Source organism: Palaemon carinicauda, chromosome 15, assembly GCF_036898095.1.
Source record: "Palaemon carinicauda isolate YSFRI2023 chromosome 15, ASM3689809v2, whole genome shotgun sequence".
Classification (NCBI taxonomy): domain Eukaryota; kingdom Metazoa; phylum Arthropoda; class Malacostraca; order Decapoda; family Palaemonidae; genus Palaemon; species Palaemon carinicauda.
Genome location: NC_090739.1, coordinates 132,393,682 through 132,410,055, shown reverse-complemented (window position 1 = coordinate 132,410,055; position 16,374 = coordinate 132,393,682). Strand labels below are relative to the sequence as shown.

The 16,374-nt window shown below is 38.0% G+C and overlaps 1 protein-coding gene across 1 annotated transcript in view; it reads left to right on the top strand.

The window, feature by feature from the left end:
- The first annotated feature begins 5,845 nt into the window (after positions 1-5,845).
- Positions 5,846-16,374, top strand: part of deltaCOP (coatomer subunit delta) — a 79,107-nt gene continuing 68,578 nt past the window's right edge. The window contains exon 1 of the mRNA XM_068388687.1: positions 5,846-6,002. Coding sequence (XP_068244788.1) covers positions 6,000-6,002 — 3 coding nt within the window. The 5' untranslated portion in view covers positions 5,846-5,999. The remainder of the gene's footprint in view (positions 6,003-16,374) is intronic.

Here is a 16,374-nt window from a genome sequence, read left to right as displayed (position 1 = left end):
AAGACTATATTTATGTTCTTCATGATGAAAGATAAGCATATCTTAATAGCCACCCTATAAAAAATAAAGGAGCAATTTTCTTGGGAATATTTTGTTGCAGCCTAAATGCTAAGAGCCAGACTGCAAAAGCCTTCTTTTAGCCATAATGCGTCTAACCAGGGCTTAATGACCCGAAGAAAAACATTTGTGTTTTTCTCGCGGTACTTTTCCCTTCCTCCTCACGTTTCAAAGTCGAAAAGCTAATCATTTTTCATTCTTTCATAAACATTACAGCTTAACACACACACACACACACACACACACACACACACACACACACACTTGGAACATGGCGCCAACAGATATTAGAGTTCTCTTGCTTGAGGGTACACTCAGACACACTGTTCTATCTAGTTTCTTTTCCTCTTGTTTTGTTAAAGTTTTTATGGTTTATATAGGAAATATTTATTTTAATGTTGTTACTATTCTTATTTTTCCCTATTTCCTTTCCTCACTGGGCTATTTTCCCTGTTGGGGCCCCTGTGCTTATAGCATTCTGCTTTTCCAACTAGGGTTGTAGCTTAGCATTTGATAATAATAATAATAATAATAATAATAATAATAATAATAATAATAATAATAATAATAATAATAATAATAATAATAATAAGGGATGAAAAAAGGAAATATTATTAACAAAAGAAATAAGGTGATAAAAATTGCAGAGGATTTCTATACAATGCTTTAAAATAAGGGATATAAGAAATAACTGGCAATAGAAATAATGAAAAACCTGAGCTGGTACCAAATGTAACAGTAGGAGAAGTAAAGAAAGCATTAAAAGGCATGAAAAGAGGCAAAGCAGCAGGGTAAGATGGCCAAATGATTAATTTAATGGTTTAGGATATTTCATAATAGTAAAACTCGCTTAGTTTTACACAAAATGTCTGCAAATATGCTCTATACCCACAGCTTGGAATTTTTTTTATCATATGAATTCACAGAAAGGGAGACACAAAGAGCCTGAAAAATTACCACTCAATAATTTTGCTATCAGTAATATATAAAATATTTACAAAGATCATATTAGGCCGAATAGAAAGACAGCTAGACTTTAATCAATAAAGAGAGCAGGTATTTAATAACTAACCATATCTGTGATAAACCAGCTGATGGAAAAATCAAGAGAGTTTACAAAACCACTAAGTATGGCATTTATAAACCATGAGAAAGCTTTTGATTCCGTCAAAACTTCAGCAATAGCGAAAGCCATTTAAAAGCAAGGAATAGATGAATCTTATGTAAGAACACTTGAAGTTATATCTCTACACTGGTAGTACAGCAATCCAAAACTACATGAGGATGGTGCAAAAATTCCTCTAGTAATACGGATTGCCCCACCAAACACATATAATCAGTGCAGAAACCCCCTCTCCACCCAAGCTAGGACGAGGGAGGGCCAGGTAATGGCTGCTGGTAACTCAGAAGGTAGACCTTTAGTCTCTCCCAACCCCAACCTCCATCCTTATCTCCTGATATATACCATTTAGAATATATTCTCCTCTGTTTTATTGATTTGAATTGAACTTAGTTTTCATTTCGCTTTCAATTGAGTCATTCAATGTACCATTCTAGAAATTGTAACTTACCTTTGTATAGTTAGTTTAGTTTTATGGTTTCATTCGTTTTCCCATTTTGGTATTCCATGCATATGAGTGTTACAATATCCAATTGTCAGTCAATGGGTCTTTTCTTATTTTTTTCTAGGTTGATAATTTCCTACATTTTTAAGTTAATTAAGTTTGTTAGTGTTTTTTTATTCGATTCTGTAACAAATATGGGGTTGATTTTATTTCTTAGAGGAGTTTGGTTGTACGTACACCAATATAATAGTCTCCCGTTGAAATATAAAACGTCAAGAATTTAGTTTTCTATTACTGTAAACATTTGGTCAAAGAAAACTGTCAAAGTTTTCATGGATAACTAACATATATTATTGGGGCTCACCCTATCAGTCAGGCCCACGACTGCATATCTTATAATATACCAGGAAATTTCTTTAGACTTACTGTTAAAATTATATACATTACGACTAATACATAACATTACGGTTTTATCACAGTTACGGATGGAAAAAGCTTCTCTACTAAAAACAAGTGTTTACTATAGAAAAACGCCCGTTTTCTTCGAAAATGGCACATTTTCACTACAAATAATACCATTACGAGGGAGAAAATAAATATAAGGTTTTACTGTCATTTTCATGAAAGCAAACACTTTTTTCCTAGGCAATGGGGAGTGTGTCCGCCCAACTCCCGTCGCTGTGCAAAATAGCTTGTGCCATACTATTTTTTTTTCTTTTAATGAGGCGCAATTGCACTGATTCTCAGCGGTGCCCTTTTAGCTCGAAAAAGTTTCCTGCTATCCGATTGGTTAGAATGATCTTGGCCAACCAATCAGCGATCAGGATACTTTCCCGAGCTAAAAGAGCACCCTGTGAGTCGGCGTAAATCTGTCTCGCTAAAAAGAATTGACTATAGGTACACTCGCCTGCAAACAAAAAAAAATATTGCTAACTTTTTCAAAATGTTTTGGTATCGTAAGAATAAGAATTAAAAAGAAGTATATGGCAACTTTTTTCTGGGCAGAGAATTTACTCAGTACAAAACGAATCTTTATTATTATTATTATTATTATTATTATTACTACTACTACTACTACTACTACTACTACTACTACTACTACTACTACTACTACTATTATTATTATTATTATTATTATTATTATTAACCAAGCCACAACCGTGGTTAGAAAGCAGTGTTACAAGCCCAAGGGTCCCAACAGGGTAAGTAGCCCAGTGAGGAAATGAAGTAAGGGAATGGCAAATAAACTCAATTCATATAAAATTGATGAATTTAAAATATTTTAAGGTTAATAACAACGTTAAAAAAGGATCAGTCATATAAACTATAAAACGAGACTTGCTAACCTGTTTAACAGAAGTGAATTTATAAACAGTTTTAACATCAAAAGTTGTCACTGATTCAACTTCCAGATTATTATTATTATTATTATTATTATTATTATTATTATTATTATTATTATTATTATTATTATTGTTGTTGTTGTTATTTGCTAAGCTACAACCCTAGTTGGAAAAGCAGGAAGCTATAAGCCCAGTGGGTCCAACAGGGAAAATAGCTCAATGAGGAAAGGAAACAAGGAAAAATAGAATATTTTAAGAAAATTAACATTACAATAAATATTTCGTAAATAAACTATAAAAACTTTAACAAACCAAGAAGAAAAATTAGATAGTGTGCCCAAGTGTACCCTCAAGCAAGAGAACGCTAACCCAAGACAGTGGAAGGCCATGTTACAGAGGCTATGGCACTACCCAAGACTAGAGAACAATGGTTTGATTTTGGAGTGTCCTTCTCCTAGAAGAGCTGCTTACTATAGCTAAAGAGTCTTCTACCCTTGCCAAGAGGAAAGTGGCTACTGAACAATTACAGTGCAGTAGTTAACCCCTTGAGAGAAGAGTTGTTTGGTAATCTCAGTGTTGTCACGTGTATGAGGACAGAGGAGAATGTGTAAAGAATAGGCCAGATTATTCGGTATATGTGTAGGCAAAGGGAAAATGAACGTAACCCGTAACCAGAGAGAAGGGTCCAATGTAGTACTGTCTGGCCAGTCAAAGACCCCATAACTCTCTAGCGGTAGTATCTCAACGGGTGGCTAGTGCCCTGGCCAACCTACTACCTGCAAATTAATGGGCATTGTAGCCGCATTCTTGTCCATGAATTGCACTCAATTTTATTCAGTCACTCGTTTTGAACAAATGTTATGAACAACTAGATCTGGGTTAATTGTTTTATAAAACATCATCAGTCGCTATGTCACTACCTAAGACTAGAGAACAATCGTTTGATTTTGGAGTGTCCTTCTAGAAGGGCTGCTTACCATAGCCGAAGAGTCTCTTTTATCCTTACCAAGAGGAAAGTAGCCACTAAACAATTACAATGGGGTAGTTAACCACTTGAGTAAAGAAAAAATGGGGTTATTTCAGTGTTGTTATGTGTATTATGAGGAAAGATGAGAACGTCTAAAGAGTAGACCTGATTATTCGATGTACAGCATGTGTAGGCAAATTATAAATTAGCCGTTTCCAGAGAGGGACCCAATGTAGTACTAGCTGGCCAGCCAAATGACCCACTAACTCCCTAGCTGTAGTATCTCAAGTCTAGTGTCTTGGCTAACGTACTACCTATGATTAGAAAGATCATTCCACAATCTGGTCACAGATGGAATAAAACTGCCAGTTTACTGTGTAGTATTGTGATTTATGGTGGAGAAGTCATGACTTTTTAATTAACTGCATACAGTACAGGATGGTACAGTCTGGGACGATCTGAATGCAATGGGTGGCCTATATTATGAAAAATCTTATAGCAAATACAACGAAATGAGCAATGGTTCCAGAGATTGATATCCAGATCAGGAATAAGAAATTTAATAGACCGTAAAGTTTATATTTTACAAATTAAGATGAGAGTCAGCGGTTGAAGACCAGATAGGAGAACAATACTTGAAACCAAGGTCTACTTATAGACCTTGCTCGAAACAAGGTAGAAGGAAAGAATTAAATTATTTCCTAATGATAGACTGGTCGTCAAAAGTCATAAAACACTTTCTCAACAAGCGATTTTGTGTGTGTAAATTAAAGAAAAAACAGACCGAATTTATTTCTCTAAAATGAATGTGCATTCATAAATCAGGCCTAGGATTTTAAATGAGTTTATATACTTTACTTACTTACTTAAAGAGATAAGGAGACATTATCAATGCAAAGATCTGTATGGTGAGGAGCCACTGTCATCGACCTAGTTACAGTTATACTCTGTCTTTTTATACAATTGTAGCCAATTCAAGAACAAAACCAATCACTAAAAATTCCATTCCAAACTTCTTGAGATTTTAAGTCTGTTATATTTGTGCTGGCGATCATTAAACGAAATATTGCATTTATAAATCTAAAGCCTTTTGATATTAGTATTAATCGTTGTTATACGGTAATTTGGAATTAACTGCCGTTTGGACTGTTTGTACAGCAGTTAGAAAGACTTTCATTTCGAAACAGTATTGTGATGTTTTTTTTTTTGTGGGGGGGGGGGGTGTTTAACAATTTGAATAAAATACATAATGTGTCTTTGGAACGTCATTTACATATAAGCTTGTCTGCGAATATAAATTTCCGACCTTTCAAAAATAGTATGAGATCCCAAAATGTTTTACGATCTCGTCAAAATTGTAAGAATCGTAAATGTATATTTCATAATTAAAGATAAAATAAATATTCTTGATAGAGTTGCTTTGGTAGGCAGAAGTCAGTCTGTTTGGGTATATGATAATATTAAGTGTAAATTGTTGAAATTAATTACTTTTATATGGAACACTTGTCCCATTCTATACGGAACGCCTACCGAGTTATGCTGTGTTGTATTGACACACTTGGGAGATATTGCACAATAGACCCTGTTTCCAAGACTATTTTAATGGCATAATATCCCAGGTACTTCCTCTTTTAGATATAATAGACATAATATTCGTGATCAAAAACTGCAACATTAAAAAAACAACAACATTTAAGAAGAATGTGAAAAAATGTGACGTGAATATCTAGAATACGTCTTAGGTTGACTGCTGAAACTGAATCGGAGTCTTCTAAATAATACACGCCAGATAAATCCAAAATTTTGACCTTCGATTTTAGTTTGATTTTATGAAAGTCATCTCAGATATAATTATAAAAATTACTGATTATATTAGTTTTGAATAATCTTACGTATACCAACGAATAATGTAATTACACCGGACACGTCAGCTTTTGTTATTGAAAATCGGAGTCTTCCTACACTTGCGGCTCCTATCGGGGCACGTCACCATCTGAGTTTCGCTGAATACTTCAATACCGGAATTTTTCGTTGTTATTAACTCCAGCAAGCCTAATTACCGTCATAATGGTGAGTGCCCTTTATTTCTGTTTGATATTCACGCAGAGCAGTGTAATTTATCTCTAAATAAAGACGCCATTCTATTAAATCTTCGATAAGAGGGCAAAGGTTGTTGTCGGTGTCATCAGCTGATGTCAAATTGTAAATCAAAACGTCAAAGTTATCTTGGCTTTTAATCTTTTATTTAGACCTCGCTTGGTTTATATGCACCTTTTGATGCACCTTTTTGATGTTCTAAAGATGAAGTAACTTTTCTAGGGTAAAATAACCTGTTGTATGAGGTGATAGCCACCTAAGCGTAACGTAGCCTATAGTCTACCTTAGGTAACGCTGTCCGGTCTTGGCACGTTAATATCTGTCACCTTCTTAGGCTAAATAAAAATTTTCGGTACTTTTACTGAAAATCACATGTGATGTATTGCTTCTGCATACTTGATTAATAAGTAAACATAGTATTGAGTAAATCTATTCCCCATTGGCTGCAACTTTTAATTGTCAAGGGTTTATATTCCCCTGTAACTAAACCTAAAATGCCTTGTTCTAATAAATTTGGAGGAAGCGCCCATTTTTAAATCAAATGGAGGAGCCTTTGTATTTCGGCGGCCTAAAAAATGGACACCAACTAACCTAAACTCCCTCCCCCAACATAACCTACAAGCTGTATCCTTACCTACTTGCTTAACGGGAGGGCTAACGCCCCTTGCAACCGCCCCTTATGCTCCTGTATTCTTAGTCACCCGTCATCATACATACAGGTGGCCGCTATCATACATACACCCCCAAATGGACACAGAAGGTCATGTTCTTACACATTGAATACTGTAGCATCACCGAATGACACTAAAATAAAGTTGCGCCTTGATCTGTTTAGCGGCATGCAAAGAAATATGAAGAAAACCTTGAAGACAATAATTCGGCGTCAATGACCTTAGATGTCAGGATGCCTGAAAACTTGAAATCAATTAATTAAAGACAATAGAGCCTTTGTATATCGACAGCTGAGGGCTTCCCTACAGGCATGGGAAATTGGAATTTCCTTCCCCATTTCTATCCATTTGTAGCTGTAGATCTTGTATTACAAAACCTGTGTCCATCATACTGCAAAACCTCTACACTAGAACACCCAACCTAAGATTCTCCGTGAAACCAAACCTAAAAGCTGTGTCCTATCCTTCTGACCTTAGGGGGCCTAGAACCCTTTAGACTGCTATATTCTTAGCTTATCCTGTGTTTACTTCCCAACCCGATTCATTCCTGGCAAGGTAACACCATCATATTTTGTAAAGGAAATAGATTTTATAAGTAATAAGAAAGTTAGCATTTTTCCCAATGAATTACATTCACCCCATAATATACAGTATATTAACAGAAACAAGTATAGCTGTACTTGCCTTACTTGAAGTCATTGAAGTCGAAATCTTTGACATGAACTATTTGAACACGCCAAAAAATGCATTTCACCAACGCTACTGTACTGTACAATTGCAATAAACTCCGGGGTATCCTATCTTATATAAGTAAGATACAAACTCCTTTTTTTTGGGGTAAACTTCATATCCCTCAACAATTTTGGAGTGATTGATTTATGTAATGATTCACAAGCATCAGGTAGAACTTTGTCGCTCTTGGGATGATGCGTTGCTATCTTCGCGTCTCGTGGCCTAAGAATGGGCATCTCCCACTCACGCTTGATGTTCCCATTACTCTGTTCTAATTTTGGAAATATTGAATTCTGATTAGATAAAATAATCCCTTCTGCAACTTTTCTTGTCAAGCAGGGTCCAATTTGGTTGTTTCAAATTACCGTCCCCGCCGATTAGTTTAGTAGTCCGTTGCTAAACCGCTGCTGAATTTACCAAAACGTCATTTACAGTTAATTCTAAGAACTACGGTAGCAAGAAAACACGTCGGTGTGGAAAAAGCTCTTACAGTACTTATAAATCTCGGTTTTATTTTAATTTTCCCAATTTTCCACTAACTATTTTACCCAGCATATTTCAGTAAATCATTACTAGTATATTCCTTTATCTCTCATAACCATTAATTGCTGGGTAATAATAACTACATAATTAAATTCTAAATGTGTATAATTGATAATTAACACCAAAATGCTAGCCCACGGGGCTAACGTGCGTAGCGAAACATGTTCCACTTGCCAGAACATAGGAGTGAGATAAGCTCAAATTGCGAGCAGAGCAAATATACAACTGAGCTAAAACCTGTAAATATCAGCTCAATTAAGTAAGGAATTACTGTATTTGTAATACGGTGAACCCTTATGATCGACCCCATTGAAAATGGGATGGAAAGTCACGTATTCTATGCATACAGAACTCCTGGCAAACAAAAGCTCTGGTGTATTAAACTGTTTCGTTACTATTACTCGCTTTTGATTACTGTGACTTTTTATCACAGTGACTGGTTTTCTATGATGATAACTGGCAGAAACAACAAAGTTTAACAAAGTTGATTTGAATATCATATAGTTAGATTGGTATGTTTTAAGGCGTTTCAAACGTACGGTATTATATGAAAATATCTGGCACATAACCATAGCTTCTCAGTTATGGTAGTCGTGCCACCATAACTCAAAAACGATGGATTTTCGCCAGAAATTATCAAAAGCTTTCAAAACCCGTATAGTTACATAATTTTCCTGTTTTTTTAAAGCTATATAAAATACTGTATTGTTGAAATTGAAAAATTTCCAGGTAATTTGAATGATTTTCAAAATAATATATTTATCTGGTAAGTACTTATCGGGGGTATTTAGAACATTCTACATGTTTTTTAAACTGTACAAGTTTGGTCGTCGCCATACAGTACAGGTAATCACATTTCAGGTTGCGAGCATGCTCTGGGAACGTATTAAACTTGCTAAGGAATCACTGTACAGTATAGTTTTAAATATAAAACTTACCCGCTGGTTATATAATGGCTAAAGTCCCCGACGCCCAAGGCAGAAAATTCAAAATCTCTTGCGCAGCTTAGTGCATATAAGACAGATGTACCCCAGCGCCATCGCGGTACCACAGGTAGAACTATACTCAACCAATTCATATTTTCTCTGCCGCCATAGCTGGCTAAACTATTGGAAATTCTCTCGGGTTTTCTTACTCTGTTTGGACCTTATTTGGTGATGTATTAACGTTTTGAGTTTAGGCTTTCGCATATTTGTTTTATTTGATCTGTGATCACGTATTTATAACTTAAAAGGTAGGGTTGGAAGGTTTTTCAACCTATTTTAAACCTCACGAAAGCATAGGGGCGAAATGTAAACATTTCGACCATTGATGACGTCACAGCCTCTTCCGTAGGCTAAAAGTCGGTCTTGCCTTTTACAAAGAATATAAGTGGTTATGCTTTTAGAGTTTTAAGTTGTAAATTAAATTAAAGGAATTATTTTGAGAAAATTTTATCCTTTTAATATTTTTCTTTAGATAATCTTCGATCTGTTTGCAAAGATTAACTACCGTTCAGTTTATTTTTGTTACGCAGTAATCAGTATCGTTACGATGTTACACATATTGTAGGGATTTTATGAATAGTACTTTCTTCTTACTTCACAAGTCTTTAATTGTACTTTATCAAAGGAACGTTTTATTTTGCTATTAATTGATCCTTTCAGTTTTTTCCTTGGTCAGAGATTAAAGGAAGTTACAGTTCAGTTTATTTTATACGATGCAGTATTCTTTACATTCGTCGTAGCGCACGATTCTATGTATCGTTGTTGCTTTGGTGGTTTTCGGAATACTAAATTGTTCGTATATTATTTTTAGATGTTCCAATGATGCGAGTGATGATTCATCTTTTATTGGAACCCCTTAATTTAAGGGCTTATTTTAATTTATAATTATTTTATCTATTAAGGTAATATTTGATATTTAATATTTTGTTACATTTATATGGGATTTGGTACTTTTGCTTTCCCATTCAAACAATTGTCCAGTGACAGAATTATAAGTCTCTCCCTATGGAGTTCATTTCCTTTGAGAGAGTATATACTTTGGCTTTCAGGTAATTATGAAACTATCTTTGTGCCAAAGAGTAAATTTTTTAGTGATAGATTGTGCAGTGAATTTTTTATTCAGTGGAGAGTGCTTCTATTCGGACCTGTCGTTATCCTAGCCTTAGACCTCTGTCGAGCTCCCGGACCCAGGGGAGAAGTTAAGTCGAATGGCGAAAGGAATCGAGAGGGTAACCAGGCGTTACAGTCTTTTAGACCCGAACTGAAGTCCTCTCGAGCGTTTTCTGTCGATCACCAAAACGCTCACCCTCGCCATAGATAAAGCGAGGTACAGTGAACCCTCGCTACTTCGCGGTTCGACAATCGCGGATTCACCACTTCGCGGGGTTTTCCCATAACCCATATATATATACATATCGCGGATTTTCCGGAAAATTCGAAAATACCGCGAAATCTGAAGATAACCAAATACGATATTTTGTTACCTGTAATTCCATTAATACTGTAATTAGTAATATTTGCTCTTACTGATTGTTCATTGCATTACATATGATATATAATTCAGCACAGAAAGAAATAAAACACGAAAAGAGAATGTGATCATACGATAATTCAGTACGTAGTAAAATTAAATCGAACATGAAACGCAAATCAGATGCAGTCATACCATATTAGAATGGTGTGTACTGTAATGGATGTGCTTCTTTTCCATGAATCTTTTGTATGTATACGTACGTAGTACAGTACTGCATCCAATAATATTCTTTGTTGCAAAAATCACATTTCGAATAAGTACTGTAAGCGTACGAGAGAGAGAGAGAGAAAGAGAGAGAGAGAGAGAGAGAGAGAGAGAGAGAGAGAGAGAGAGAGAGAGCGTAAAATAGCGTACGTACGTAAATTTTTATTATTATTGTTATTATTATTATTATTGTTGTTGTTGTTAATAAAATTATTATTGTTATTATTATTAATCATTATTATTATTATTATTACTGTACAGTATTATTATCATTATTTATTATTATTACGGTATTGTACTTAATCTACGTACGTTCAGTATGCGCGGGGCATCTTCTATGAGTAACCAACGCACCATGTACTGTAAGACGGGTTGTGATTGGTTCAAGCGCTGATAGATGACGAATCAAAACTCAAGTTTTGTTATCTAGCCTGTGATTGGTGTTTTGCCCGCATCTTCTACCCGCAGCATCACAGTTCTCGCGGGGCTGCATCGTTCACTTTCTCTTTCCGCGTATTGCTGAGTAGACGTTCTTAACTTTGTGAAGTTTAATCTGTGCTGTGTGCGACTGTTTTAAGTTGAACTTTCTGTTAAACCCTACTGTACAATGCCTCCCAAGCCTTCTGCTTCTACTAAGGCTGGTAGTGAGCCTAAACAGCACCGAAAGATGATGACGATTGCTGAGAAGGTGACGCTTCTCGATACTATGTTAAAAGACAGTAGAAGTTACGCGGCCGCAGACCTCGAAGACCTGACGAAATCGGGCAGTGAAGACAGTGAAACACAGGAAGAGTTCCAAGAAAATGTCGAAGAAACGGTCTTAAAATTAGAACGGCTTGCCAAGCTCTGCAAGCTTGCGAATGAGGTGAAAGAAATGTCGCAAGAGTGGGACGAGGATATGGTTCGTTCTGTACAATTCTGCACCAAGATCGATGAACACATGGCTCCCTACAGGATGCTCTTGCGAAAGAAGAAGCAGCGGCAGCAACTTCCGATCACAATGCCCTCAGAAGAAATTGAAGAAGTGTCTCAGGAAGAAGTTGAAGAGGTGTCCCAGGAAAAGACACCTCCGTCTGAAGAGACGTAAAATACTATTATTGGCTGCACAGTAGAAGACATCATCAGCTTCATCATCATCATTTCTACTGTGCAGCAAATTCATCGCCATCATCATTCAAGTTTTTCTTGAACTTCTTTCGTGGTGAGTACAGTAACAATCTTTATTTTTTACTTAAACATTTTAATATTTGTGTCTGTTTTATAGTTTAGTACTGTATGCATTAAGTTAAAGGGAAGGTTTTAAAAGCCTATCATATTTTTTTTGTTTAAAATTTACATTTACGTACGTAAAACAACTCTCTCTCTCTCTCTCTCTCTCTCTCTCTCTCTCTCTCTCTCTCTCTCTCTCTCTCTCTCTCTCTCTCTCTCTCGTAAATTGTTTTCCTGCTTTGCTACGTACAGTATGTACTGTATGATTTTATATAGATACGGTAAATAATATTTGTAATAACATATTTTGTAAATGCTTTTACTGTAAATATCATTATTTATCACTTTCATCATGCGCGTTAAATGCCTTCTTTGTTCTGAGCGTGGTTGTTTACTGAGCGTACTTTATGACGCCGTCGTTTCAGGTGGCGTCATAAAGAAAAACATTTCATTTGGAAGTCCTAAGGAAAATTAAGTAAAACATTGGTAATAACAAAATCAACATACTGTATACATCAATATAATCGATGCAAAAACTAACCTACAGTATACATATATGTGTACAGTACACTAAATGAGTTTGTTTCTTCATTATGATCAGAGATAAACGTAAACAAAACATTGGTTGCCATTTTTTATCGTGCTTTTTAGGTGTTTAGGAAACGCATGATATAAAATCGCCTTTAATATTTGTGCCTGTTTTAGTTTAGGGTACTGTAGTACATGCATTAAGTGTTCTGTACATTAAAGGGTAGTTTGTTAACAGTACTACGTACAAGGGAAGGTTTTAAAAGTCCGAATATACATGTTAAATAAATAGGTAAATATGGTGTCAATACTTCGCGGATTTTCACCTATCGCGCCCGCGTCTGGAACCTATCTACCGCGATAAACGAGGGTTCACTGTACATTATTAGTGTTTTCAAAGGCGCTAAGCTGAAAACAAAATTAGATTCGTTCTGCGTGTGTTACGTTTCATGCGGCGCAGACGCAGTGCCGCCACCCACCTGATGGGGGTCGTGTCTCGACAGTGGCTAGCGCTATGGTTCAACGAAGATGATGCTGAATACGTTTCGCTTAAGGCTGATCCTTGATCTTTGTAGTTAGGCATGAAACAGCATCTATCTTCGTTTATGCAGTCTTTTCAGCCTGCCGTTAACAGTGCGGTTGGGTGTCTCGATTCCGGTCTTTGACACAGAAGCACAGGCGTCGTGTCTTTAACGGTGAGGACTCGTTGTCGCACAGGCGGCCTACCAACCGCAATGTTCAATGGTGGGGGAAAGTGGATGCTTTACTTCGACTGCTCGACGCAAACCGACGGCTCATAGCACCTAGTATTAGTCTATACAGACGCGCCGTTGTTCGCCAGGCAGCAGAGCCGGCGAAGCGTCATCGGAACGTCGACGGAATGGAGCGAAGCGCCACGTCAGTGTGGACGCTTTCAGTGTCTGTATGGACACTGCACCAGTGTGGTCGCTTCAGCATCAGTGTGGACGCTTCAGCGCCAGTGTGGGCGCTTCAGCATCAGTGTGGACGCTTCAGCGTCGGGGTGGACGCTTCGCTACCTATGACTTTAGACTTTGAATGTCTACCTGACCATGAACGTCTAGTGTTAAGTTATTGTTGCTCCAGGCGCTATATTAAGAAATAAATCTTAACTAGAAAGATATTATATTCTCGGACCAAAGCCTGCTGAGCTAACTCTTGGTTGGGAGAACTAGAATGAAAACTGCCAGGTATTGAGGTCTGAATTCAAAATCATAAGGAGTGGATTCATAAGAATCAAGACTTGTCTTCCTAGGATAGAGATTGTAAAAGGAAGGGAATAACTTTCAGAAACTCATGAGAATTTTTCTAAAGAGTTTCCCTAATATTTTTTACCTGCTGCTCCTCGTTTCAACTTCAGAGTTTTCGCTAGTTGAGTTGATGGTGTCGCTATTTATTTTATTTTATTTGTATTACAAGCCAGCTACAGCCCTAGCTGGGAAAGCAAGATGCTTTAACCCAGAGGGCTCCTTTAGGGAACGATGGCCTAGTAAATTAATGGTAAAATAAAGTAATGAATTAACATTAAATCGGTCTCAGGAAAATAACGAACCTTATTGTTAGTGACTCGTAAACATAGCGCAGTGCTCTGGAGGAGGTGTTTGTTCGTTTTCACCTTGCCCCTAGTCCTATATCTCTAACTTACGTTCCAACCCTTGGGAGAAGGAAGGTCGGTAGGCTGAGGTTCTTACCGGACCTTGTGCATTAAACGTCTGTTCCGCCGAGCGATATTGTTGATGCAGTCCAAGACGGTCTCTCTCCACTTTGGAATGATGAAGTAATGCTCTTTTCTTCGCCTATGATTTGCGATCTATGACATCACAACCATGTGACATAGTATCTTGAAAAGAGCGGAGTTGGAATGCCTTGAAGCGATCAGTTCGTCATCGCTATGGTATCATGGATCTTGTAACTGTTTTCTGCATATTAGAATGCAGTTCCCTGACGAGAATAACATTCTACGTTTTTCCCTGTCTACCAGACTAGGTAGTTACTCGTCATGTATGCACGCGAACAGAACTTACCTTCGCAGCAGTCGTGTTTTGATGCTTGAACAGGGAGCAATCGAGTGTGTTTTTTCTTCCGCGAGAGAAGCGGAAGTCAGACAAGTCACATACAATCCTAGCTCTTCCTCTGAATTCTGACTCACTTGCAGGGAGGAAGGAGTTTGTCCTCATCGAAGGACGCATAACCTAGAATTGGTAGTCACCAATCTATTTGTCCAAGACCTTTCAGGAGTCGTATGTTTTCTATTAACTTATCCTGCAGTATCTAACGTTCGCCGGAAGTTTTTTCTTTTCGGAAGAAGGCGACGTGTCAGCACCAGAATCGTGTAAGACACAGTTCTTCGGGGGAAAAGGTGCTCAGTTTGCTTCTGTTTACACTACTTCTCCTTCCCCAGTTTGGAGAAAGGTCTATTTCTTTCTTCTAAGGTCTAGCGACTACTGTTGACGGTATCTCGCAGCATTGGATACGTTCAGTTCGCGCACAAGGCGCGCTTGAAATGTCATAGGGACTCTCCCAGGTCGCTCACAGGACTGCGGTTGATGTTTTCTCCCGGCCTTCACCCATACAGTACTTGAGTTGGCGCACTCGCTACCCCGCGAGTGTAGATTTGGTCTGAGCTAAAAGAGGTCTTTTTCATCTGTGTTTAGCGTGTACGATTCTCGGGGGGAGAAAATTTTCTCCTAAAGAGTCTAGGACTACCATAGATCAAAGAAATGGTTTTCCGATTAATGTCAGAAGGCATAATTCTCCTATGCTTAGTAACGCTTCCTCGCAGAGATATGCTCGTGTTACGAGAAGCGTTAGAGCTTGTGCTTGTAGCAATATGGTCTCTCTCTTACGGCAGACGTCATGCAGACAGACGCAAATTCTGGTCTCTCCCTCACGCAGTTCCAGACGCAGACACCAGTCTGGTCGTATGTTGGACGCTAACAGTCAAAGTTGATCCTTTCAACAAGTTGTCCCATTTTCGCGGTCTGCGGGACGCGTGACTATCACTCATGCGGACGCATCCTACACGTCGATAACTCGCGGCAATCAGTTCCGTCTTTCCGTCGATGACCGGACGTGATGCTGTCACTTCCACACAGCACGCTGTGGATTTACAACAAGCGGGGCACACACACACAGCGCTACCCCCACACGACAAGGTGAACGCATACAGCACGCTGACATCTTACGGAAATGCAACCACATGCAACATTATGGTCGCATGCTAGACGCATACAGTCAAGTCTTTTTCTCACAGCAGTTTAACCAGACTATTGTCTCTCCTTCGCGTCTCTCTGGCCTCGCAGCTAACGCTCCCTCTTGTCAAGCTTTGGCTTTAAGTTTGTTGAACACTCGCTGATTACACACTAATCAGGTCTTAACCTCACAGCATGAGGTTCACGTGGTTGACGCTTCTTTTTAACAAGCCTAGCTTTAATATCGGTTTCTTGCGACCGATATGGACGAGTTTTGGGAGGTGGTTCTAGATCCCGATTCTCTCTCACGACATGTTGAGTGTAGGCAGCATGCTGGAACCGTTCTGGACTCATGCTGGGACCTTGCTGGTTGCATGCTGGAAGCATGTCTTTAGTCCTTTTCCCCGTGTCAGGTTCACGAACGTTTAATGTTAAACCATCAAGCTTTAGGTCTAGCTGCCTCCAGTATTTCGGAAAACCCTTAAGATCTAGAGGGTTGTTCGAAGGAGACAGCTGAGGTTTTCGCTTGTACAAAGGACATTTGCCTCAAGGTTTTCCAACCCAATTAGAGTGCTTTATGGAGTGGTGTAGAGCTAGAGCCGGCTCTTCATTAGGTAACTCTAACACAAGTGGCCTATTTTTTCTTAGACCTTAGAAGAAACCACATTTTCTTCCCTCCTCGACCATCAAAGGGTACAGGAATATGCGGGCGTCTGTCTTCAGACGCAG